This window comes from Prosopis cineraria, unplaced genomic scaffold (genome assembly GCF_029017545.1).
Source record: "Prosopis cineraria cultivar Desert tree isolate PC_DT_omini unplaced genomic scaffold, ASM2901754v1 PC9, whole genome shotgun sequence".
In the NCBI taxonomy this organism is placed as follows: domain Eukaryota; kingdom Viridiplantae; phylum Streptophyta; class Magnoliopsida; order Fabales; family Fabaceae; genus Prosopis; species Prosopis cineraria.
Window position 1 is genome coordinate 28,899,469 of NW_026555340.1, and position 20,832 is coordinate 28,920,300.

General features: G+C 33.9%; 2 protein-coding genes across 2 annotated transcripts; both read left to right on the plus strand.

Moving 5' to 3' along the window:
• The first annotated feature begins 5,038 nt into the window (after window positions 1-5,038).
• On the plus strand, window positions 5,039-8,881 carry LOC129319228 (protein KINESIN LIGHT CHAIN-RELATED 3-like). Its single transcript, XM_054964228.1, has 4 exons — window positions 5,039-5,188; window positions 5,253-5,300; window positions 5,859-8,005; window positions 8,301-8,881. The coding sequence occupies exons 3-4, from the start codon at window positions 5,913-5,915 to the stop codon at window positions 8,602-8,604; spliced, it is 2,397 nt and encodes a 798-aa protein (XP_054820203.1). The 5' UTR covers window positions 5,039-5,188; window positions 5,253-5,300; window positions 5,859-5,912; the 3' UTR covers window positions 8,605-8,881.
• Window positions 8,882-14,174: 5,293 nt separating this feature from the next.
• LOC129319213 (transcription factor WER-like) lies at window positions 14,175-15,255 on the plus strand. Its single transcript, XM_054964215.1, has 3 exons — window positions 14,175-14,400; window positions 14,497-14,626; window positions 14,848-15,255. Exons 1-3 carry the CDS (start codon window positions 14,283-14,285, stop codon window positions 15,041-15,043), a joined length of 444 nt encoding a protein of 147 aa, XP_054820190.1. The 5' UTR covers window positions 14,175-14,282; the 3' UTR covers window positions 15,044-15,255.
• The last annotated feature ends 5,577 nt before the right edge of the window (window positions 15,256-20,832 follow it).

Sequence of the window (20,832 nt, forward strand, 5' to 3'; positions counted from 1 at the left end):
CTCATTTTAAATTATAAGATATATTTAAACAAAATTTTATATATTAATAAATCTCATTAAATATACTGAACAATTTTATTTTAAACAAAATCTCATTTTAAATTTTATATATTTGAAAAATCTTATTTTTTTAAAACAAAAATATAAAATTTTAAAAATATCCATTATTTACTATGTTAAAAAGAAAAAAGACAAAAATTAATTATATAAAAAAGCTAATATTAAAATTAATACATTTAATAAAATATTAGGCTTTGTTTAAGTGGAGGGAAGGGAAGAAAAGGAGAGGTGAGGAGAGGGGAGAGGGACAGGAAGAAGGAGGAGGAGGGGAGGGAGGATCCCTCAATTTGGGGGGAGGTAAAATTTTTTCTTCCCTTCTTTTTAATCAAACACTATTTTAATTTATTTAAAGTATATTTTATTTTAGAATAATTTTTTTTTGCAAAAGTGTTCCATAATTAGAATATATGATATATACTAGTGTTCTTGCATGTGTCTCTATATAAAATTAAATGACGAAGTTATTCCATATAATCTCTCTTGAGATGGGAAAGAACGTATGTAAATATTGCTTCCAAACAATGGGGGCAATAATTCGAAGTCATGAATAGAAATATCTTATTTTTAAATTTTACAAGGCTCATTTTACGTGTGGACATAGATGATGACGAGTGGAGGAGGATATAGATGAAACGTGGTGTACATATACAACATTTATTGTTATTATTTAAAAAAACAAGTATAATAAATGGTATTTCCAAAGATGGGACTGCACAGCCAAAGGGTGCAAATAATTAATAGATTGCTGAATTGCTGAGTCAGGATCATGCTCACGTCTCTTTAAAAAGCAAGACAAGTGTGGGACATTGTTTTTGTTTTTCGGAAATCTGTCTCAAAAAGAGCTCCCTCAATTATTCAGTCTTGGACATCGCTGCATCAGTTAATCATCCATGCCATGCTGTCCGCTCTAAACTCACTTGCTTGCCTCCATAATTATTTCATCATAAAGTAAAGCTTATTTAAAGCAGTAAACCCCAGCCTTAAAATTAATGTGCCATTTAAAGGATATATTCGTCACATTCATTTCAAAAATATAATTATTTATGAATTTGTTCCAATATTCGGCTGAATCAGATTCAAATCGTTATCGAAATAACTCTCCCTTCAAGAGAAATTAACGGAAGCTTAAGAGTGGTAGTTCAAATGGGACGTGTTACTTTTCGATCGTGACTCCCCGTCTGTCTGACCGACCTCTTTTCCAACTTCTACCACACTGCCCAAGCAACTGAAAAAGGATCCATCTGTCCTTTTCACTTATCAACGGGGACATAATCGTCCATAAACATGCCAGAACCTCAAGTATAAAACTCTTGGCTATCACTTTTCAGCCACAAATATATCATGTCCCATCCCCAATTTTATATAAATACTCCACACTCATTCCAATTGTTTTTCAAGCCTTGCATTTGAGTTTTTTTAACAAAATAATTTAATAGAGGATAAAACAGTTTTACATGCATACATATATATAAACTTCAATATCTTTTATATGCTAATTTTAAATTAATTTTGATAAAAAAAATATGAAATCTAAAAATTGTCCGAAATAAAATTCATAGAAAAATTACTTATGCCACGTGGCAACTTGCAGCTGAGGCGACGAAGTGCAAGAACGAACAGATACTGGACATGCGCAGATAGGTCGGTAAGAGAAGTCGCCTTCTTCCCTCGTTTCTGACGCCAACTCTCCGAATTTTCAATTTTCTTAAATAATCATATATGAGACTTGGACGGTTAAGTAACTCTTAACTTCTTAAACACTGTGTAAAGAATAATTATGATTTAAAATAGTATTTAATTATGTTTGGGAAAATTATTTTGTTGGTACTTATAGTTCCCCTCATTTTTTTAATTTGGCACCAATAATTTTTTTTTCTTTTTTTTACACCCTTAATGTTTCAGCCGTTAGACCCATTGCCCCTTCTGCATTTGGAAATAACTTGAGCGGGTTACGGAACTGTTAAGTCTGACAGAAGCACTAAAGTTTGAACTTTGAAGGCAGCCTAATGCGATTAGGGTCCTTCATTCAACCGAAATTTTCGACTTGATCTTCATTTAACAGAAAGCGAGAGGATAATTAGGATTTCCGATCTCGTTTGGTATGATAAAAATTTTTTTAATAGAATTAAAATTAAAATCAAAATTAGAATTGAAGTGAATTTTAAAAGTATGTTTGATATAAAGATAAAATTATGATATAATTTTAATAATTTTATGTATTTAAAATATAAAAAATTAAAATACCCTTTATTTTATTTTTTTAATGAAAAATTTAACAATAAAAAAATAAAGAATGTACTTTTAAAGTACAAAATATCCTTTATTTTTTTTAATAACACATAAACCAATTCCATGTTGAATTGATGAATTTCGTGATCTCTACAATGAAATTGGATTCCATCAATTTTGATAGAATTAAATTCCTTCAAGAAAGCAATTCTGATACACCAAACAAGTTAACTGAACAATTTCATATATGATTTCATCTCTCTTCTCACAATTTTAGTATATCAAACATGGCCTCAGTTCATTAAAGAAAGCTCACGATTTCCATTCTACGAAAAGTGATTGGGTGATTTGATTTTGTCTTTTGTGATTTAGGTTTGTGTTCATGATTCGTGCTCTCTTTGCAATTCAGATTCATCTTCATGCTAGAGGTCGATCTCGTCCACTAGAAAGAGGTTCTTCTTTTCTCCATGGCGTTCAATAGCTTTGCGATATAGGTTTTATTGGTTTTCCTATAGGTTTAATAATTGCTTGAAATTTGACTTCAAGTTCTATAGTGTTTTGCCATAAATGATCATTCAGATGCCCTGACTTTGATTTCTATAGTGTTATGAACTTGTGGATCGACATAGTAATTTTGCTGCTTATTCACTCGATATGTGCAATGCGTATTTGATAAGTGAAGCTTTCTTTTTACTGTTGACATCCTTGTTATTGTTTTCTAAAATTGTTGTTGCATCCTTGGTGTCGCTTCATTTTTACTGCCAATATCCTTGCTATTGTATTTTGAAATTTTTATTGCATCCTTGGTATTGCTTCCATTTCACAACCAGCATCCTTGTTTTTGCATCCTTGGTATTATAAAATTATTTAGAGGCTATGGTTGTATATTACTTTTAAATTGTTGGATAATGATAATCATTGGTTTTGGGACTTGGATTAGTGTTATGTGGTTTTGTTTTCAATGGTAAATTTTGCTGGAGGCTTGGAGTTGCAAATGAAACAAGAGATTATGCAGATGAAGAAAAAAAAATAGAATATGAAGCAACAAAACGAGCACTCATAGAGGAAGAGAAACAACATTTGAAAGAAGATAAAGAGCACTTGAAATAGGATAATGGGAGCATGAAGCAAAAGAAAGAAATTTAAAGAGCTTAGAAATTGTTCGATTTATTATAGCTTTTTATTGTTATATTGAAAGTAGAATATGAGGTGGATGGATAGGCCATTACTATTGTAATTTATGGAACCATTATAATAGGATGAAGATGAGCTTTGTTACTACTCCCTTTTGTCACTTTTGCTATCATTTTCTTTTTTTCTGTTGCTACTTCTTTAATTCCTTGTTTGTCCATGTTGGAGGCACAAGACCATTATATATTACATACTATAGATGCAACTTGCTGTCAGAGGACCAATTCTATGTATATGTAAAGACCGTATTTTGTTTCCTCATGAAACTATATTGTTGCTTTCATATATATTGAAAAGCTGCCCAATTCATTTTCTTTACTTGTCACAAGTGTATGAAACCCAAAAACACTAGCACCTTGAACTAAAATTGCTGTGACAATATAAAGCACCTATCACACCATCCCAGATATGTAATAATGTCAACTACCTACAGGAATTGCTGTAAGTAATTTTTCTTACTATTTAGAAATAAAATGTCACAATATAAAATGCTGTCACACCATCCACATGCATTACTGTATGAAACTGTCTTTTTAACTTAACATTAAAAGGGGTTCATGTGTGCCACGGGCCTCAACTTGAAAGTAACATATCTTCAATATCATTTAATGAGAAAAAGACATTATCCTTGTTAATAAAAGTGAGTTTTATAATGCAGACATGGCTATATTCTCAATTCTCTGCCTATGATATTTCCCAAACATCACAGATAAAAATGTAAGTCTGAAGAAATTCTCCTAAAAACTCACAAACTTAGATCTCCAATTATAGTCTAATGCAAGTTTTCTTTTACTTGTAAACATTTTTTATTTGCCAATTAAATGTCTTTTATGACAAAGTGCACGCGCACATAAGCACTTACTTGTGTATGGTGTTTATGAATATGGTTTCCATCCAACTCAATGAATGGTGACAAATATATAAACATAGAAACAGAACAAAACAAAAATGCATGCAAACAGAAGAATGCAAATCAACCACGCAGAGGGGGGGGTGGAACATTATTGCTCCATTTGGTTCAATGAAGTCATGTATGCACATATAGAAGATAATGGCATGTGCACACCCATGCAGTGGAGATTATAACGGAAACACTAATAGCATTCACACCTTGTTTTGAATCTCAAAATTGAATGTGAAGATGATGTTGTAGTTTAAATTCGTTGCTTGAAGACCTAAACTATTGACACTATCTTCATCATTTCGCCAAGAATAGGGAACACAATCTGTAACATCACTTATGAGTTTTCAATTTCTCCCTCAAAGTTTTAGAGTTAACGGTGTTCCTTTCATCCATAAGTCCCTCAAGCTATTTCTAAATGTAGAGGGGCAACGTGTTTAACGGCTGAAAGATTAAGGATGGGCAAAAAATTAAAAAAAATATAGGTGCCAAAATAAAAAATGAGAGAAAATGTAGGGACAAACAAAATGGTTTATTCATTATGTTTTTAGTAACGCCGTTAGTGTTCCGACTTCCAAGTCTAGAACTCACCCTTTTTTTAAAACGTCTTATGCACAGCAACTGGTCTATTTGTTTTCTCGGCGGTAAAAGGGAGTATTTGCTTTCATGCTCAGTTGCTCACTGCTAGAGTGCTAGTAAATTGTCCACTCTGCCCTCTTCATCCTCTTGAAAGCTTCCAATTCCGACTCTCTCTCTCTGTCTGTTTCATTCGTCGACTCCGCATAATGGATACGTCTCACCAAAAAAGTCCGATTTTTCTTTGTCTGACCGTTTGCCTATATATGCTTACATTCTTTCATATCTCTTTCAGTATGTGAGGCAGCTCAAGTTTTGCTCACTGCCATGGCCGGTTATTAAGGTATGGCTTCTCTTGTCCTCGTTTGCGAGTTTCACTCCATTAACTTGTGCAGACGTATTTTATGCCTCCGAAAATGGAGAAAGGGCCGCTTTTCCTCTCTGCCCATAATCGCTTTCTAGTGAGACAGTTTCTTTAGTTCTTGTTTTCATACTGGTGCTTTCTTATCTCATTGCATGGTATGGGCTGTTTTTTTCTAAATAATTTTGTTATCTGTTTGTATAAATTCTCTTCGATTTAGTTCTAACTTATTCTGGTAGATCCCACAAGTACCTTGACATTATTACAGAAATGGGGAAAATTGAACTGGCTGAAGCTAGGATGGATCTCCAACTTCTTCGTTTATGTCTTCTGTGTTGAATTTAATGCCTGTATTTTGGATAGATATTGGCTTCGTAAACATGACATCTTTATTCTTTAACCAAAAGCAAAATACCATCTCTGGACGATTTCATTTGGATTTCCTTTCATCCTTTATTTTTCGATTTGATGTAGATTTTGGGGCGGGGGCGTAGTTTTCTGCCTCTCTGTTGTGTGTTGTGACTATTGTTTGTTATGCAGATTAGCTGTTTGATATTGGTTCTCCCAGTGAATTTGGTTCCTGAAGAAGTAAAGATGCCGGGAATCCTTACAAATGGATTTGAACATAATGAAAGAGCAAATGAGATGAACGGGAATCCTTCTCCTTGTAAGGAAACCGCCACTCCAATCAAGCCCGAAGGGAGTTCCTTTAGTCAACAAAGTCCTCAGAATTCAGGTCCAAATGTACCTGTTCTACCAGTTGACACCTCAATTGAGCAGCTTTATGAAAATGTCTGTGACATGGAAAGTTCTGATCACTCACCCTCCAGACAAAGTCTCGGATCTGATGGCAATGAGTCTAGGATCGATTCAGAATTGTGCCATCTAGTTGGAGGGACGATGAGGGAAGTGGAAATAATTGAAGAGGAGGTGGCTGAGAGGTCGAGAGGTGATTCTTTCAGTGAAACATCTTCTAGAAAAGGAACATCAGAAGACGGTGAACAGTTGGTAGAGGCAGATGAGAGGATTCAATGTGAGAAGTTGGTACAGGAGGATGAGAAGATTCAATGTGAGGAGTTGGTACAGGCGGATGAGAAGATGCAATCTGCTACTACAAGTTCTGTTTCTTCAGACAAGTCAAACAAAGAGTCAAACTCACGGGCAGACCTTATCCCTGAAACACCACCAAAGTTGAAACCCAAGGGAAAAAGTCCTCCTACAAAGCCGCCCACTGATAAGAGGAATGATAAACCTCTGAGAAAACAAAATGCTGGAGTTACCCCTGTGAAAAAATCTAAGAATTCTCCTATTAGAAGTTTAATATCACAAGATCGGAGTAGGAATTCGACTGAATCTACATCAGACAAGCCAGAGATGGGGCCAGTTTTACTAAAGCAAGCAAGAGATTTGATTTCATCAGGAGACAATCCACAGAAGGCTCTTGAATTAGCTCTTCGAGCAATGAGATTGTTTGAGAAGCATGCTGATGGAAAGCCAAGTTTGGAACTGGTTATGTGTCTTCATGTTACTGCAGCAATATATTCTAGCCTAGGCCAATACCATGAGGCAATTCCAATTCTTCAGCACTCCACTGAAATTCCTGCCATTGAGGAAGGGCCAGATCACGTCCTTGCTAAGTTTGCAGGTCACATGCAATTAGGTGACACCTATGCAATGTTGGGCCAGCTTGAAAATTCAATTATGTGCTACACCATAGGGTTGGAAGTCCAGCGGAAAGTCTTTGGAGAAACAGACCCAAGATTTGGTGAAACCTGCCGGTATGTGGCTGAAGCACATGTTCAAGCGTTGCAATTTGATGAAGCTGAGAGGCTCTGCCAAATGGCTCTTGACATTCACAAAGCAAACGGTTCACCCCCTTCTCTTGAAGAGGCAGCTGATAGGAGGCTCATGGGCCTCATATGTGAAACAAAAGGAAACCATGAAGCAGCTCTTGAGCATCTAATTTTAGCCAGCATGGCAATGGTGGCTAATGGCCAGGAAGTGGAAGTGGCATCTGTTGACAGCAGCATTGGTGACACATACTTATCCTTGTCTCGGTACGACGAAGCTGTTTTTGCTTATCAGAAAGCACTCACAGTTTTCAAGACCAGCAAAGGAGAGAACCATCCAGCCGTGGGATCGATCTTTGTACGTCTGGCTGACTTGTATAACAGGATAGGGAAGATAAGGGAATCAAAATGTTACTGTGAGAGTGCACTTAGAATCTATGAGAAACCTATGCCTGGGATCCCTCCTGAGGAGACAGCAAGTGGTCTTATGGATATTTCGGCTATCTATGAGTCAATGAACGAGCTTGAACAGGCACTTAAGTTACTTCCTAAGGCACTGGAGATATATAAGAATGCCCCTGGTCGGCAAAGCACAGTTGCAGGAATTGAAGCTCAGATGGGAGTCATGCACTACATGTTGGGAAACTATACTGAATCTTATAACACGTTGAAGAATGCTATCTTGAAGCTTCGTGCTACTGGGGAGAAGAAATCAGCTTTCTTTGCTGTTGCTCTTAATCAAATGGGACTTGCTTGTGTGCAGCGATATGCATTGAGTGAGGCTACAGAACTGTTTGAAGAAGCAAAGAATATTCTGGAAAAAGAGTATGGTCCCTATCACCATGAAACGCTTGGGGTTTACAGCAATCTTGCTGGTACATATGATGCAATGGGAAGGTATTCATATCCAAGCCTTGTGTTCTTTTCTGAGTTACATTGTTTTGTTTGCAAATTCTCTCTCTTTGGAAGAACGGGCGTTTCCCTATAAAGTTATTCTCCTTGCTGCATTATATGAATTGTGAAGTAGACTTTGCCTCGAGTTTTTGATGTTATTTAGGATTTAGGATTACTAGGCCCCAGATAGATAGGCATGCGATGTTGTCATGTCCCTGATATGAGGAAAGGCTGAACTAATAATTAGAAGTTGACACAAGAAATTGTTTTAGGCTTGTGCTTTGATTTTGTATTTCAGGGTGGATGAGGCAATTCAAATTTTGGAGTATGTGGTTGGAATGAGAGAGGAAAAACTTGGGACAGCGAATCCTGATGTGGATGATGAAAAGAGAAGGCTGAGTGAATTATTGAAGGAAGCAGGTAGAGTTCGGAGCAGAACAGCCAGGTCACTTGAGACCCTTCTTGACGCCAATGCACCTTCTGAAAACGGTAACATGGTCATCAACGTTCTACAAGGGAAGCTATCCAGGACTTGTGAGAAGTGCTTATTCATTCTTGTCATAAACCCAAGAAGGAGCAGAGTGAAAAAGATCAAGTTGTGACAGTATTAATTTATGGGGCAAATCAAATGTTTAAAGAGTGAAATGGTTGCTGCGTAAATTTTATGTAGTATATGTAGTAATCGTGTATAGTTACGATGTCATTAATTATGGTATCCGGAGTGCCCCCATATTTAAAACTTACCGTTGCACAATGCATGCTCACCTTGACAATTTGGTTACACCCTAAATTCGTAAAAGGTGAGTGCATGCAGTGTATTGGATAAAGAAAAAAAGAGACAGCACAAACTTAGAATTTGGGTTGTTTTAAAATTTGGAATATTGGTGTTTCATAACTCATGAATTATTTTGTAATTGCAAATAGTTACTTTCTCTATTAAAAATGTAAGACATTTTTAGTTTTTGAAGGATAGTCATTATTTTTTTTTTAAGTGTCCTTATTGATAATGGATTTATATTTATTGTAGAGTGTTTAATAGGGATAAATATAAAAAATATAGTTAATTTAAAAGTAGGTAATTATTTTATTTTGGTGAAATTTGATTAAAAATTCTTTATTTTTAAATAGAGGAGTATATATAACTTTCAATTTGAATTCCATACCATGTATCATGTTTATACAATAAATTTTATTCACACCACATCATATAATTTGATGAAGCTTCAAGATATTTGGAAAAGAAAGCTTTTTCTTTATGACCAAGTTTATACTGGATCAGTAGAGTTTTCTTTGTCCGCTATGGCACGACCGTCTTGATAACTCAGAAAAAGCCGCGTCCTAAAGTCTATTTAATACACAAATTTATCCTAATAAGTAATAATATTAACATCAAATAGTATGAAAATGAAAAGCTGAGGGACATGCTGATCTTGCAGTATGGTGCGTTTAAGACATACAGGAAAAGCAAAAAGAAAAAGGATAGTTGATCAACAAACTTAATTCACATCCCCAAACGAAAAAAATCCGGGGGCAGTGCCAATCATCAAAAGTTCATCTGCAAATAACTGGTTCAGAGAGGTTTTTTTTTTTTTTCCCGTGAATGCCCCTTAAATTCGATAACCAAGAGGTGTACGGCTGCCACAATTATTGATTTATTAAAATCATGACTCTAATTATGGTTTAAAAATAATCCACCGAGCTCGATCAGCCATGTAACAGATGTTATGAAACATTTCCAATCAAAGTCTTTCATATATAGATAAAATGTTTCTCCATTGATGAAATACTTATTGATCATAACCTTTTGTTGCTATTTATCAATGTCCAATAGTATAATTCTTTTCTTTTTTCTTTTTTTAATATATGAATATTAGCATGATCTAATAAGAATAGTTCTCTCAAAACTTTTCTGCATTCATATAACTTCAGCCAGGTGAGGATTATCTCCTCCTCCCTTCCTGTCCTCTTCGTCACTTCCTAATTCTTAATCATTAGATCAAGATTTGAATAGTTGATATTTTATTTCTTATAAATATTTCATTCATTTTTTTGTTTTTGCTGTTTTTTTAATTGTTCATATTAAATATTAGTAGTTTGAATTTTATTATTTTATATTTTAATATTTTATAATAATTTTTTAGGAGATCCAACTTAAATTATTCAAATCTGGATCTAATAATTAAAAAGAGAGAGAGGGAGAGATGATGAGAAAGGAAGAGGAAAGCATGCTTCCCTTGAACGAAGACTACATGTAAATACACGCACACGTCTCAACCGGTGTTATTTCTTTGATAAATCGCCCGACACGTCCTTTCATCTGCAAGATTTGATCACTCAACTTCGTTCAAGGAGCCTTTTTAACTCATCGAATCATCATTCTTCACGTCTCATAACATAATATGAACTGGATCTAGAGAACATATTGTCTGTCAATAAAGTTATCAATTTACAGTAACAAGACGAATTTCAAGCAAAAAGAAAATCAAATGCGCTGGTTAAAAAATAAAATAAAATCAAATGCGACAAAATCATCATGATCGAACTCACCCTTTCAAGTTTCGTCTTCATCATACAAAAAAAATATGACGGCTAAAACTTCCACCAAAAGTCAAACATTTGATTTGAGAAGTTAGGGCTCATCGTCTCCAGTTGAAGCCAACACGTTTGGAAGAGTGAGTGCGTATAGTCTGGGTCCTCTGTGCTGTTGCCTCTTGGCTCTCGTTGGAGTCCACAAATAACCTTTCTTAATTTTTATTATTATGCACAAAGCTTTCCCTAAAACTTGATCATCATCATCGTCAATGTAATTTTCTTAAATTTAGAGTTTGATAGCATGCTGGGATGTTCAATCTGGGTCGAAGAGTCTGGGCCTAGTTTGTTTCTATTCTTATATTTTGTTTTTAAAACTGCTTCATAATATAATTTTTTAAATTATTTTTCAAACAAAATACAATAAAAATCTGTTTAGTTATATCATTAAAAACAGCTTTAAAATTAAAAATGAAATGATAATGATAGTTATAGACAGTTAATGGTGATGATTAATGATAAAAATTAATCAAGATAAATGTAATTTTTAACATTCAAATGTAGTGTATTTAAAAAATGAAAACAGTTTTAAAAATGATTAAATGAACAACATTTATTCAAACAAGTTTTTTAAAGTTTTTGTTTCAAAAAAAATAATTTTTTAAAAATAGAAAACAACAGGCTCTAAGAACGCAAAAATTGGCTAGCCATGTTTGAATCTGTATACAATAGCATTTATAACGTACGCTCCGATATATTCTTGATGATCGAGAGGGACAAAAAAATGAAAATATGCAAGGACGTGATGTGATCATTCTTGGCCTCTAGCTTAATTTCAGCTGCCATTTGGAAGAGAAACAGGACATGAAGCAACAATGATTCAATGAATAGGTTTCTTCTTCTTCTGTATGGAGAAAAAAGAATTGGAGTGAGTCCTATTTACTATTAACCTCATTTGACAAGGAAATGATATTTATGGAACAAGTTTGAAGAACAGTCGGTGACTATTGATCTACATTTATATACCACTCTTGATATATATGTAGATTTTAAAAAAAGCAAATTAAAAGGTTAAATGAACTTCAACCTCCACAAGGCCGTATATAATCATATGTATCAGTGGATCTCTAGAGCTTTTTTTTTTTTTTTTTTAACAAGAGATTGCATAAAAGATACGGAGATGGAACCTCGATCGAGTATCGAGAGGACCAGTGACCTCTGGAGTTTTAAACGTATGCACAAAGCTTGACCCATTTTGATCCTTTTCAGATTAAAATTGATGAGAAGAATATCAAATTAAAAGTAATAATAATTACACTTTCAGCACGTGGATGTAGGCATAATATGTATTAGGTTGTTCATGAGTGAATTAGAGACAATGGATAAAGTTAAGCTTAAGAAATAATATAAAATAAAAAATTCATAAATTTAAGTTTTGAGTTTTTAAGTTAACATGGCTACTTTTGCTCGGTTTTTTGTACACATGTTTTATATAATAAAATTTCTCATTCGTTACCCGTGGATTTACATTGGAGAATTTTTTTCATATTAAATTTCTTATGTCATTTTTTGTTATTTGCTTTAGCTTTTTAATATTTACAATTGTTTTATTTTGCTTATTTCCGATTATTATTTGCACAATTCCCAACAATATGTTATAAATGGCATTTCATGAATTATAGTGAGAAAGCAGATGTTTGCTGTTTGTGATGATATATTTTGGCACTTGTTTTATACATTAAATATAAACGTGGGTATCGTTTTTAATGAGAATTTAAATTTGATTTACTGTATTATGAGAAAATAGTTCCCACTACCAGGCCCAACATTTGTTGGTAGTGGTTGGTTTTTAATTAATGAATAGGTACTGATGTTAGGGTTGAAACGAATGAACACACACAAATAATAACAGGGTGAGTGATCAAGCGCTGAGGGTGCATTGGTGAATTTGGGGAAGGAGAGGAAGAGACAAACAAAGACATTGATTAAGACAATGGATGGATACGGCCATGTGCTAAGAAATCACACCACACCATACGGCTCCATGCAGGATCCTAGGATCTGGACAAGTGTATGTTCATCTTATTTCTAAAATTATAATATAAAATATCTCTTAAAAATTTTATTTAATTTAAAATATATGATATTATTTTAATCTGGAATATATTTTTACTGACTCTGTCACGCTGGCAAAGCAAAGTACTCTGCAAGAGTTCTGCTCTTTTACTCACTCACAGACACAAAGCTGCCTCGGCTGTATTCCTTCCGTTTTCCAACGCCTCCGGACACGCCCCAAACCTTTCCCCTCATCATTTCTCTCTTGCCTCCGCATGTGACACCGGCAATTAATATTACTTCTTCCATCATAAATTATAAAATATTTTTAAATAAAATTTTATTTATCAATAAATTTTATTAAATATATTTAATAATTTTATTTTTTAAAATAAAAATATAAAATTTTAAAAATATCTATCATTTAATATATTAAAAAAATAATAAAAATTATTTATAAAAGATAAAAGATAAAATTAAAATTATTACATTTAATGAAATTTTAATCTATTTAAAATATTTTATATTTTAAAATAAAAAACTCTTTTAAAAATATTTTATAATTTATGGAGAGGAGAGAGTATAAAAATCCGTACGGATTAACCGTAATAACGTCGTCATTACAAATTACAAGAGCCAAGCTGTTGAGAATGAGTAGGTCATGGGATATAGATGACACCATTTTGCTGGACGGATTATAACCAAAGACGTAGAGGCTGAGTGAGATGACAGTTGTGCTATTTTTAACCCCTCCGGTACCCAAGCAGGGTTAAAAAAAAAAAAAAACACACAAGGGAAATTCTACCCCCCGGAGTCATGGAGAATAAGATTCTCTGCATGTAAATCGAAAACCAACAACGGGTCGTACGCGATGACTCACTTGCACGGGAATGAACAATCCTAGAAGCCTACTCATGCCTGATCCTACACCCTAGCTCTCATTACTCCTTGGTGAAACTGAAAGTGATCCAACAATTCAACAAATAAACCATCATGCACTAGTCTTGCTACTGCCTCTTCGAAACACAACCGGTCTTTTTATATGCAGGAATCCCTCCACACAACCCCCTCATGCCTACAACCCTCCAACTGTCTTCATTCCGTACGTATTTCTGCTCCTTTTCACTGTCAGCTTCTGTAAAGAATCTACACCCACACACACACAAGCAATTACACCTGTGAAATGAATTGGCCAGTGCGAGGAATTGCTCGTCAAATGACAAAAGCACAGAAAGATGGGTGTAAAACGTAAATTCTCAGCTTCTCGCTCTGTAGAAAGTTAAAAAGCGGAAAGAAATAAGTAAGGAGGAGACGTGTACAATAATTGGAGCAAATCTTGATGAAGGGATCAGGTTAACTGCGAGAGGAAGAAAACAAAACAGTGGTGTGTCTCAGTGTCGAAATTGGCCCCTACGGTCAGTGAGAGATCTCAATAATGGCTCTTCTTTTTCTTACAAACAGACACATCGTACAGGAGACTGATTTATTACGAGTTCACCGCTCATATGAACTCGGAACACGCGGTCTATCCCTCGACACTATAAAACACGCGGCGTCCAATAACTTCTCCATATCGAAAAGCCAGCGACCCCAGAGTCAATCAAAACTATCTTTATTTCTAAATTCCTTGAGAAACATATATACCGGCACGCAATAGTACTCTTCTCGACGTAATCTCCTTAGTAAAACAATAACAATGGAAGGTAGGCATGAATATAAGAAGGGGCTGTGGAATTCCCAGGAAGACAAGATTTTAATGGAGCACGTGAAGCAGCACGGGGTAGGGAAGTGGAATCGTATTGCTAAAGCCACTGGTATATATATATACATACATGCACACACACACACACACGAAACCTCGTGATTGTTTTACATATATATCTTCGGTGTGCTGTTTTGTGTCGGTGTAGGGTTGAAGAGATGTGGCAAAAGTTGCAGACTGAGGTGGATGAACTATCTGAGTCCGAACGTGAAGCGTGGAGATTTCTCCGAAGAAGAAGACGACCTCATCATTCGCCTCCACAATCTCCTAGGAAATAGGTCTCTTCTTCTTTTTCTTTCCTCACACACACAGATATATGCATGTCTATCATCAACCGGATTATAAAAGATACAAGTTACAACAGTATAGACAGCTCTCACAGTATATATAATCACAGAAATGGAGAGTAGACAGAAATTGTGATGAATTGATTGTTCATTCAAAGTTAGATACAACTAAACTAATGAACTCTATTGTTTGAATGTTTGTTGCCTTGAAGATGGTCATTGATAGCAGGGAGGGTGCCAGGAAGGACAGACAACCAAGTGAAGAACTACTGGAACACTCATTTGAGCAAAAAGTTGGGTGTTAATAAGAAGGAAAAGATCAAAACTTGTCAACATTCAAAGTCACCTCTACCAAATCAAATGATATGGCTCTTAACATCAAGTCAAATCCTTACAAGGAAATTTTAAATTGCAGTGAAAAGAGTGAAACTAGAAAGTTTCTACAAGATAATTCTTTGCAGGAGATGATTATAAGTGATGATTTTGAGACCAACTTCTTATTTGCTGGCAATGGAATTGGCTTTTATGGTCCTTCCTCCTCCATTGAGCCTTTCCAAGACTACTTTGTTGACCCTTACCCTGATTGGGCTGCCTTGTAAATTAATAAATCCTTTTTCCAATCAATCATCTTAATAATGATATTGGATCTCCTATTATCTGTTCCTCCGAACTGCGCACATGAATTCCTTTTCTACCCGATCTTTGCATGCGTGTGTTTAAATGGCATTATATATCTCTGCTTATAATTCGTAACTATAAAGTAAAGATGCTGATATAAGGAGAGAGAAACTAATAATGTATCACGAGTCGTCCTTATTCATCATATGAGGAGAGAGAACAACATGCAGATATCTAAAGTCTAAAGATAATGTAGATAAGCTGCTTTTCTTCCAATCATAACATCTAATGTTAATCTCTCTCTATCTCCATATATACAAACAGAAGGGAGACTAATTCTAACAATTTCAAATTTCAAATTAAATAGGAGTTTTATTTTCCCAAAAACATATACTCCCTCCATATCTCTGTATATAGGAAGTCTTTTAAAATATTTTTTATTTTTAAATATTAAAAGTTGTTAGTATTTTTTTAATAAATGAACCATTATACTTCTACTAAGTTGAAAAAAAAAAGGATAAATACCCTCATTAATTTGCTTTAGAAAAAAATTTATTTTTTTATTTATAATACTTAAGGATAAAATTGAAATGTTCTCATCCTTTTAATAAAATAATTAATTTTTATTAATTTATATGATTTGATTAAAAAAAATTTATATGTAAGGATGGAGGGAGTAGGATATGATTGAAATTGCGCTTGATTTAATGTGCGCGCTCGAGAATCTGTTAGTTTGAACTAAATCAATAGTGTAAGAGTAGTTTTGTTTCAAAACTGGTAATAGCTTATTTTTAACGAGTAATGAGTGGAAGCATCGCTTAATGGATCAGAGTTTGCAATAAGTGTCAGGCCTAGCGAGGTCTAACAGACGAATCGCTTTAGTGCGCGTTTTTCGAGGACTATTGTGAACAACAACGGCTCAATCAATGAACTTTTTTGTTGACCAAAAGAAAAACGATCAACTTTTTTGTCCTGCCATACAGGACTAGCTGCTTTTCAGTTGCATCTTTCGCATTTTGGCATATTTCGGGCAAAAAAAAAAAAAAAGCATTTTGGCATATAAGTCAGGCAATGTGAATACTAAAATAGTAATTATTTTTAAAATATCACAGTACTATGACGGTATGATTATTTTATCTATTTTTTTCCAATTATCCCTCTAACCTTATAATTAAATTTAGTAAAAATAATTACCCAAAAAAATTAATAAAAATAAGAGTATAAATGAAAAAACAGCGATTAAACTGACAAAAACATTTTTTCTTCAAAAATGAGAATTAAATCTTTTTACTATTAGGATGAAAAAGATGATACCTTGACCCTAAACCACAAGTCTTGGGTCATAATTTATCTTCTCCCAGAAAAGTTCCATGAATAAATTGACATTCGAGACAACATTAATTAAGTAGATCAATGTAAAAGAAAATTAATTAATAAAATGATATGTAATTAAGTAGTAACACGTGATGTGTGCGTGCATGGGTGTGTTTGTCTCTCTCTTTTTTTTTTATGGGAAAGGGTTAAGTTAAACATAAATTTTTTTGTGGACAAAATTATATGAAATACATTGATAGTGGATTTGAATAGTAAATGATCTAAATCCACTCACTTTTTTTTTTTTGGATCCTAGTTCAAACTTGTGTATTGCAATTTAAGAACACAAAGTAAAACTATTAAATCCACTCACTTTAAGAACTTATTTGGTTCAATTCCTCGTCCTTTTGAAAAGACGCAATGCAATACAATCCTAACATCATTTTAAAATTAAAAGATGATAATGAAATATGGTGAGTATTACTATTATTTTGGTGATAATGTGTAATAGTTATTACCACGAATCCACCTAAAGAGTTAACCACCCCCAACTTTGGTCAAAAAAAAAAAAAACCACCCCCAACAGCAATGCGGTACAGATTATCATTACACATGTACAATGGCATTAAATTAAACAACCTATCATCTCACGCATGAGAATAAATTGGTTGTCAAAGGTTTTGTTACATAATATAAAAAAAAAAACACTCAATCTCAAGTTTTTTGAAGGACAACATGCATGAAGAGTATACTAATTATAATGATTAGTTTGAATTTTTGGAAAGAAACGAAAAATTTAAATGATTATAATTGAGATATTTATTCAATAAATTAATTTAAATCGCTTATCGAACCCAAATCTGTTAATTGTTGAATCTTAAAGTAAAGAACTCCAAACCAACCGGTCTCAAAGCTCTGTTTTTAAAAGTAAGTCGTAGAATAAAAAATGAAACACGTGTTTATAAAAGTGGGATGGAATCTCATTGATAAAGAAAAATGAGAATCAAGATGGCGTGCGAGTTCGAAGGTTGTAGTCCGAGGAAACCCCGATGATAGCATTAACCAGTCCCCTTTTTACTCGTGACTGCTTCATTCAGAATGCTTCGCCTTCTGCTTTTTCTAATGGATTCATCATTCACCTTTAACCTTACGACTTGTCTCTCTTTCACTCTCTCTCAGTCCCTCCTTTGCCCCAGATTCATGAAATGTTGCTCTCTCCACTGTCCTCTGTTTTCGTCCTTGTCCTTGGCTCCTTGTTCTTGTTTCTTTTGAAACTTTGCATATTTTCCTTCACTCCACTCAGCTCTCATATGTCATTATCGCCTAAATTAACAAAAACCAATATAATTAGTAATGTGGCCATTAATGTGGCGTGTGATCTCAATGTCAGTATGTTTGAGTTGATCTTTTCTCTTAAATCTCTTTCAAACGTGCACATACGGACCAATCTTCGACTGTAAGTACTGCAATAAATAATGAAAACCAGAAATTCAACACCTCCGGAACAAGTCGACGTTTTCGCTTCACCACATTAAAATGGTTGAGTTATTAATTGGTAATTAACTAGGTTTCACTACCTGTGCACTGCACAGGAGCTTATACTTAATGTATAAATTTTCTTTGCATGTCAATTAGATTAAAATGTGATAACCTTTTTCATAAAAAAATCCGGCATATGTTAAAGTCCTTGTAAAAGCATATGCCTTATTTAGATCCATCCATGCTAAGATCATATGTGATCGGTGGATTATTGTTACTTGGGTGAAGTTAAAACATGATGTGAAGCTTTGATTTAAATGCAAATAATTATGAGAACTTCAATTATAATTTTCAAAAAGGAATTTTTATGGGTTACTGTCAATTGTTAATAGGATATTGTATTTAAGTCTCTCCCAAGTTACTATAACGAAAGAACAGCGTAAGGACATTAAAGTGCAACAATAATCCTGAATAGCACCATTTATAGTCATAATTTTAAATTACAAAATTTCGAATCACAAACATTCACCATCTCTTCTTTGTAAATTTCAAAATATCTCATGATGCACTGTATTTATTGTTGTAATTTTCACACAATTATCATCATCATATAAAGACATTTATTGCCCCCTCAAGGCATTTGTTGGCTCCTTTGGACTAATTGTATAAATTATTTTTATAAATAAATAAAGTATACTTTCTCCTGTCCCCCAGGATATGCTTTCAACTGTTTCGCATATTTTAAGAAGAGTTAATTTTTTTCAATATTATAAAAAAATTAAATGTACTTTCATGTTTGTCTTTGACTTTAAATTATAATATAACTATATTAAATACCTTTACGTTAATTAATAAAGGATAAAATTAAAAAAGTTAGTTTAATTATTACAAGGCATCTTATATTTTGAATTAAGAATTATTTTTAGAAAGCATCATATAACGAGGATTGAAGGGAGTATATTATACTTCTGTTTAATATACTAATAAGATATCATGTGCATACATTTGTATGCATGAATGACTGAATGTGTAAACATGTGATCATCAGCAAAGTAGATGTTTGTTGAAGTATTTGCGTGAGGGAAAAATATGTGCGCAAATTATTGTTACTGTTGTTGCTATTAAGAGAGAGGGGTCTGCAAATCTTTATTTGTCACTAACATAAATTAAAAAGTATTTTTTGACAAACAAAAAACATTAAAAAGCATTTTCTACCCAACATTAACATTGAAGTCCACTTGAAATGAAGCTAAGACCAAAAGCACCTTTTTTCAAAACAGAAGATTTTTTTTTTGGGTAAAAAGAAATAAGTTTTTACAGAAGCAGGCATGAAACCAATGGAGAAAACTCAAGATTTAAGTCCTCGGACAAAGAGTAAGCGTTTGCGTGCTCTACTGCAGTTAAAGCCCTGCCACGCCACCTAACACAAAGTCCTCCAAAATTCTTGAGCAATTTATCAATGTCACAAGCAAAATCGAGTTCGAACATCTGAAAGTTTCAAATCCATTGATTTTAGGGTATATACAAGTGGGAGCCTTCACACAATTATTTGTTTAGTAAAAAGAAACCAACTCTATTTTGTATATATCAGACATTTAACATAATTATTGCCACTAAATCTCGCACTCAAATTATTAATAAAATGCCAAGAGATATTTTATTAATAATTTTTGGCCATCATTGACAGGCCTAGTACGTACAAAGTGGTTGCCCAGTCATTGATTATTAAAAAAAAAACTGATTATCAGTATTTGGTCTATATTTGTAAATATTTGTTTGCTCATAAACCCTAAATCCCATATTTTCTTTTTATATGTACAATTAATGCCTGCCTCCAATGAATCTTAGAACATTACCAGTAGATCAAAATAACCAAAAGAAATAACATAATTTCTTGACTGAATTTTTTTCATGTATCCACATAAAGAGAAGAAATTTTTCTACCTTCTAAAGAGTCATTGAAATGAATGTACGCAATAATAAAATTGCACTTCCATATACCTTCAGAAGAAGCGAGACTTAACTCAATAAATTTCTATAGAAGTTACTTAATGAGTAGACTGTAAGATTTTTATTTTGACATAAACAGTACATGCAAGTTTATACTCAGAAAGATTAAATAAAATTTTCAGCTATGGCAATCACTTACTTTTTGAGTTTGTTGTGGCCAGGATATAAATCCCATACCCTCTTTCAATAGGGTGCTCCTGCATTTGATGGCCATGCTTTTAGAATGATGGCTTCCGTTTTAGTCTCATTGATTGAGGTATTGTCATGCATATTTACATTACGTATCTACTTTGCATATAGAAATTCATTGTTGGCCAGCGATGAAGCAAAGTAATCCTTTCTTTGACAATCAACTGGGGCATATAAAGCGACATTGCGTCTAGCAAGTGCCACACCACGTCCTGTTCATGTTGAGCCATGGTTTTGGTTGGCAGGGAATTGGAATCTTGCTAAATGGGCTTTTTGGAACATTGACCGGTTCAACAGTCTTGGTGTAAGCACCACTTCTTCATGCCCTTAGCTTTTACTTCTCATCGGACATGAAACTGATGTTTTTAAGGCTCTTAACAGGGAGAATGTGGGGCTTCTAGGAAGCACTCGAGTTGGAAGCGGCAGGGTCATTCAAATTTCAGCTGGTTTTATGATATTCTTCTCAATGCCTTGTTAGTTCAAGCTCGAATATAATTTGCTTGTTTCTGCAGGAAAGTTTGGAGCTTTGATTGCTTCAATACCCTTCCCTCATTCTTCATGCTAACATCTTTATGTGTTACTTTCAG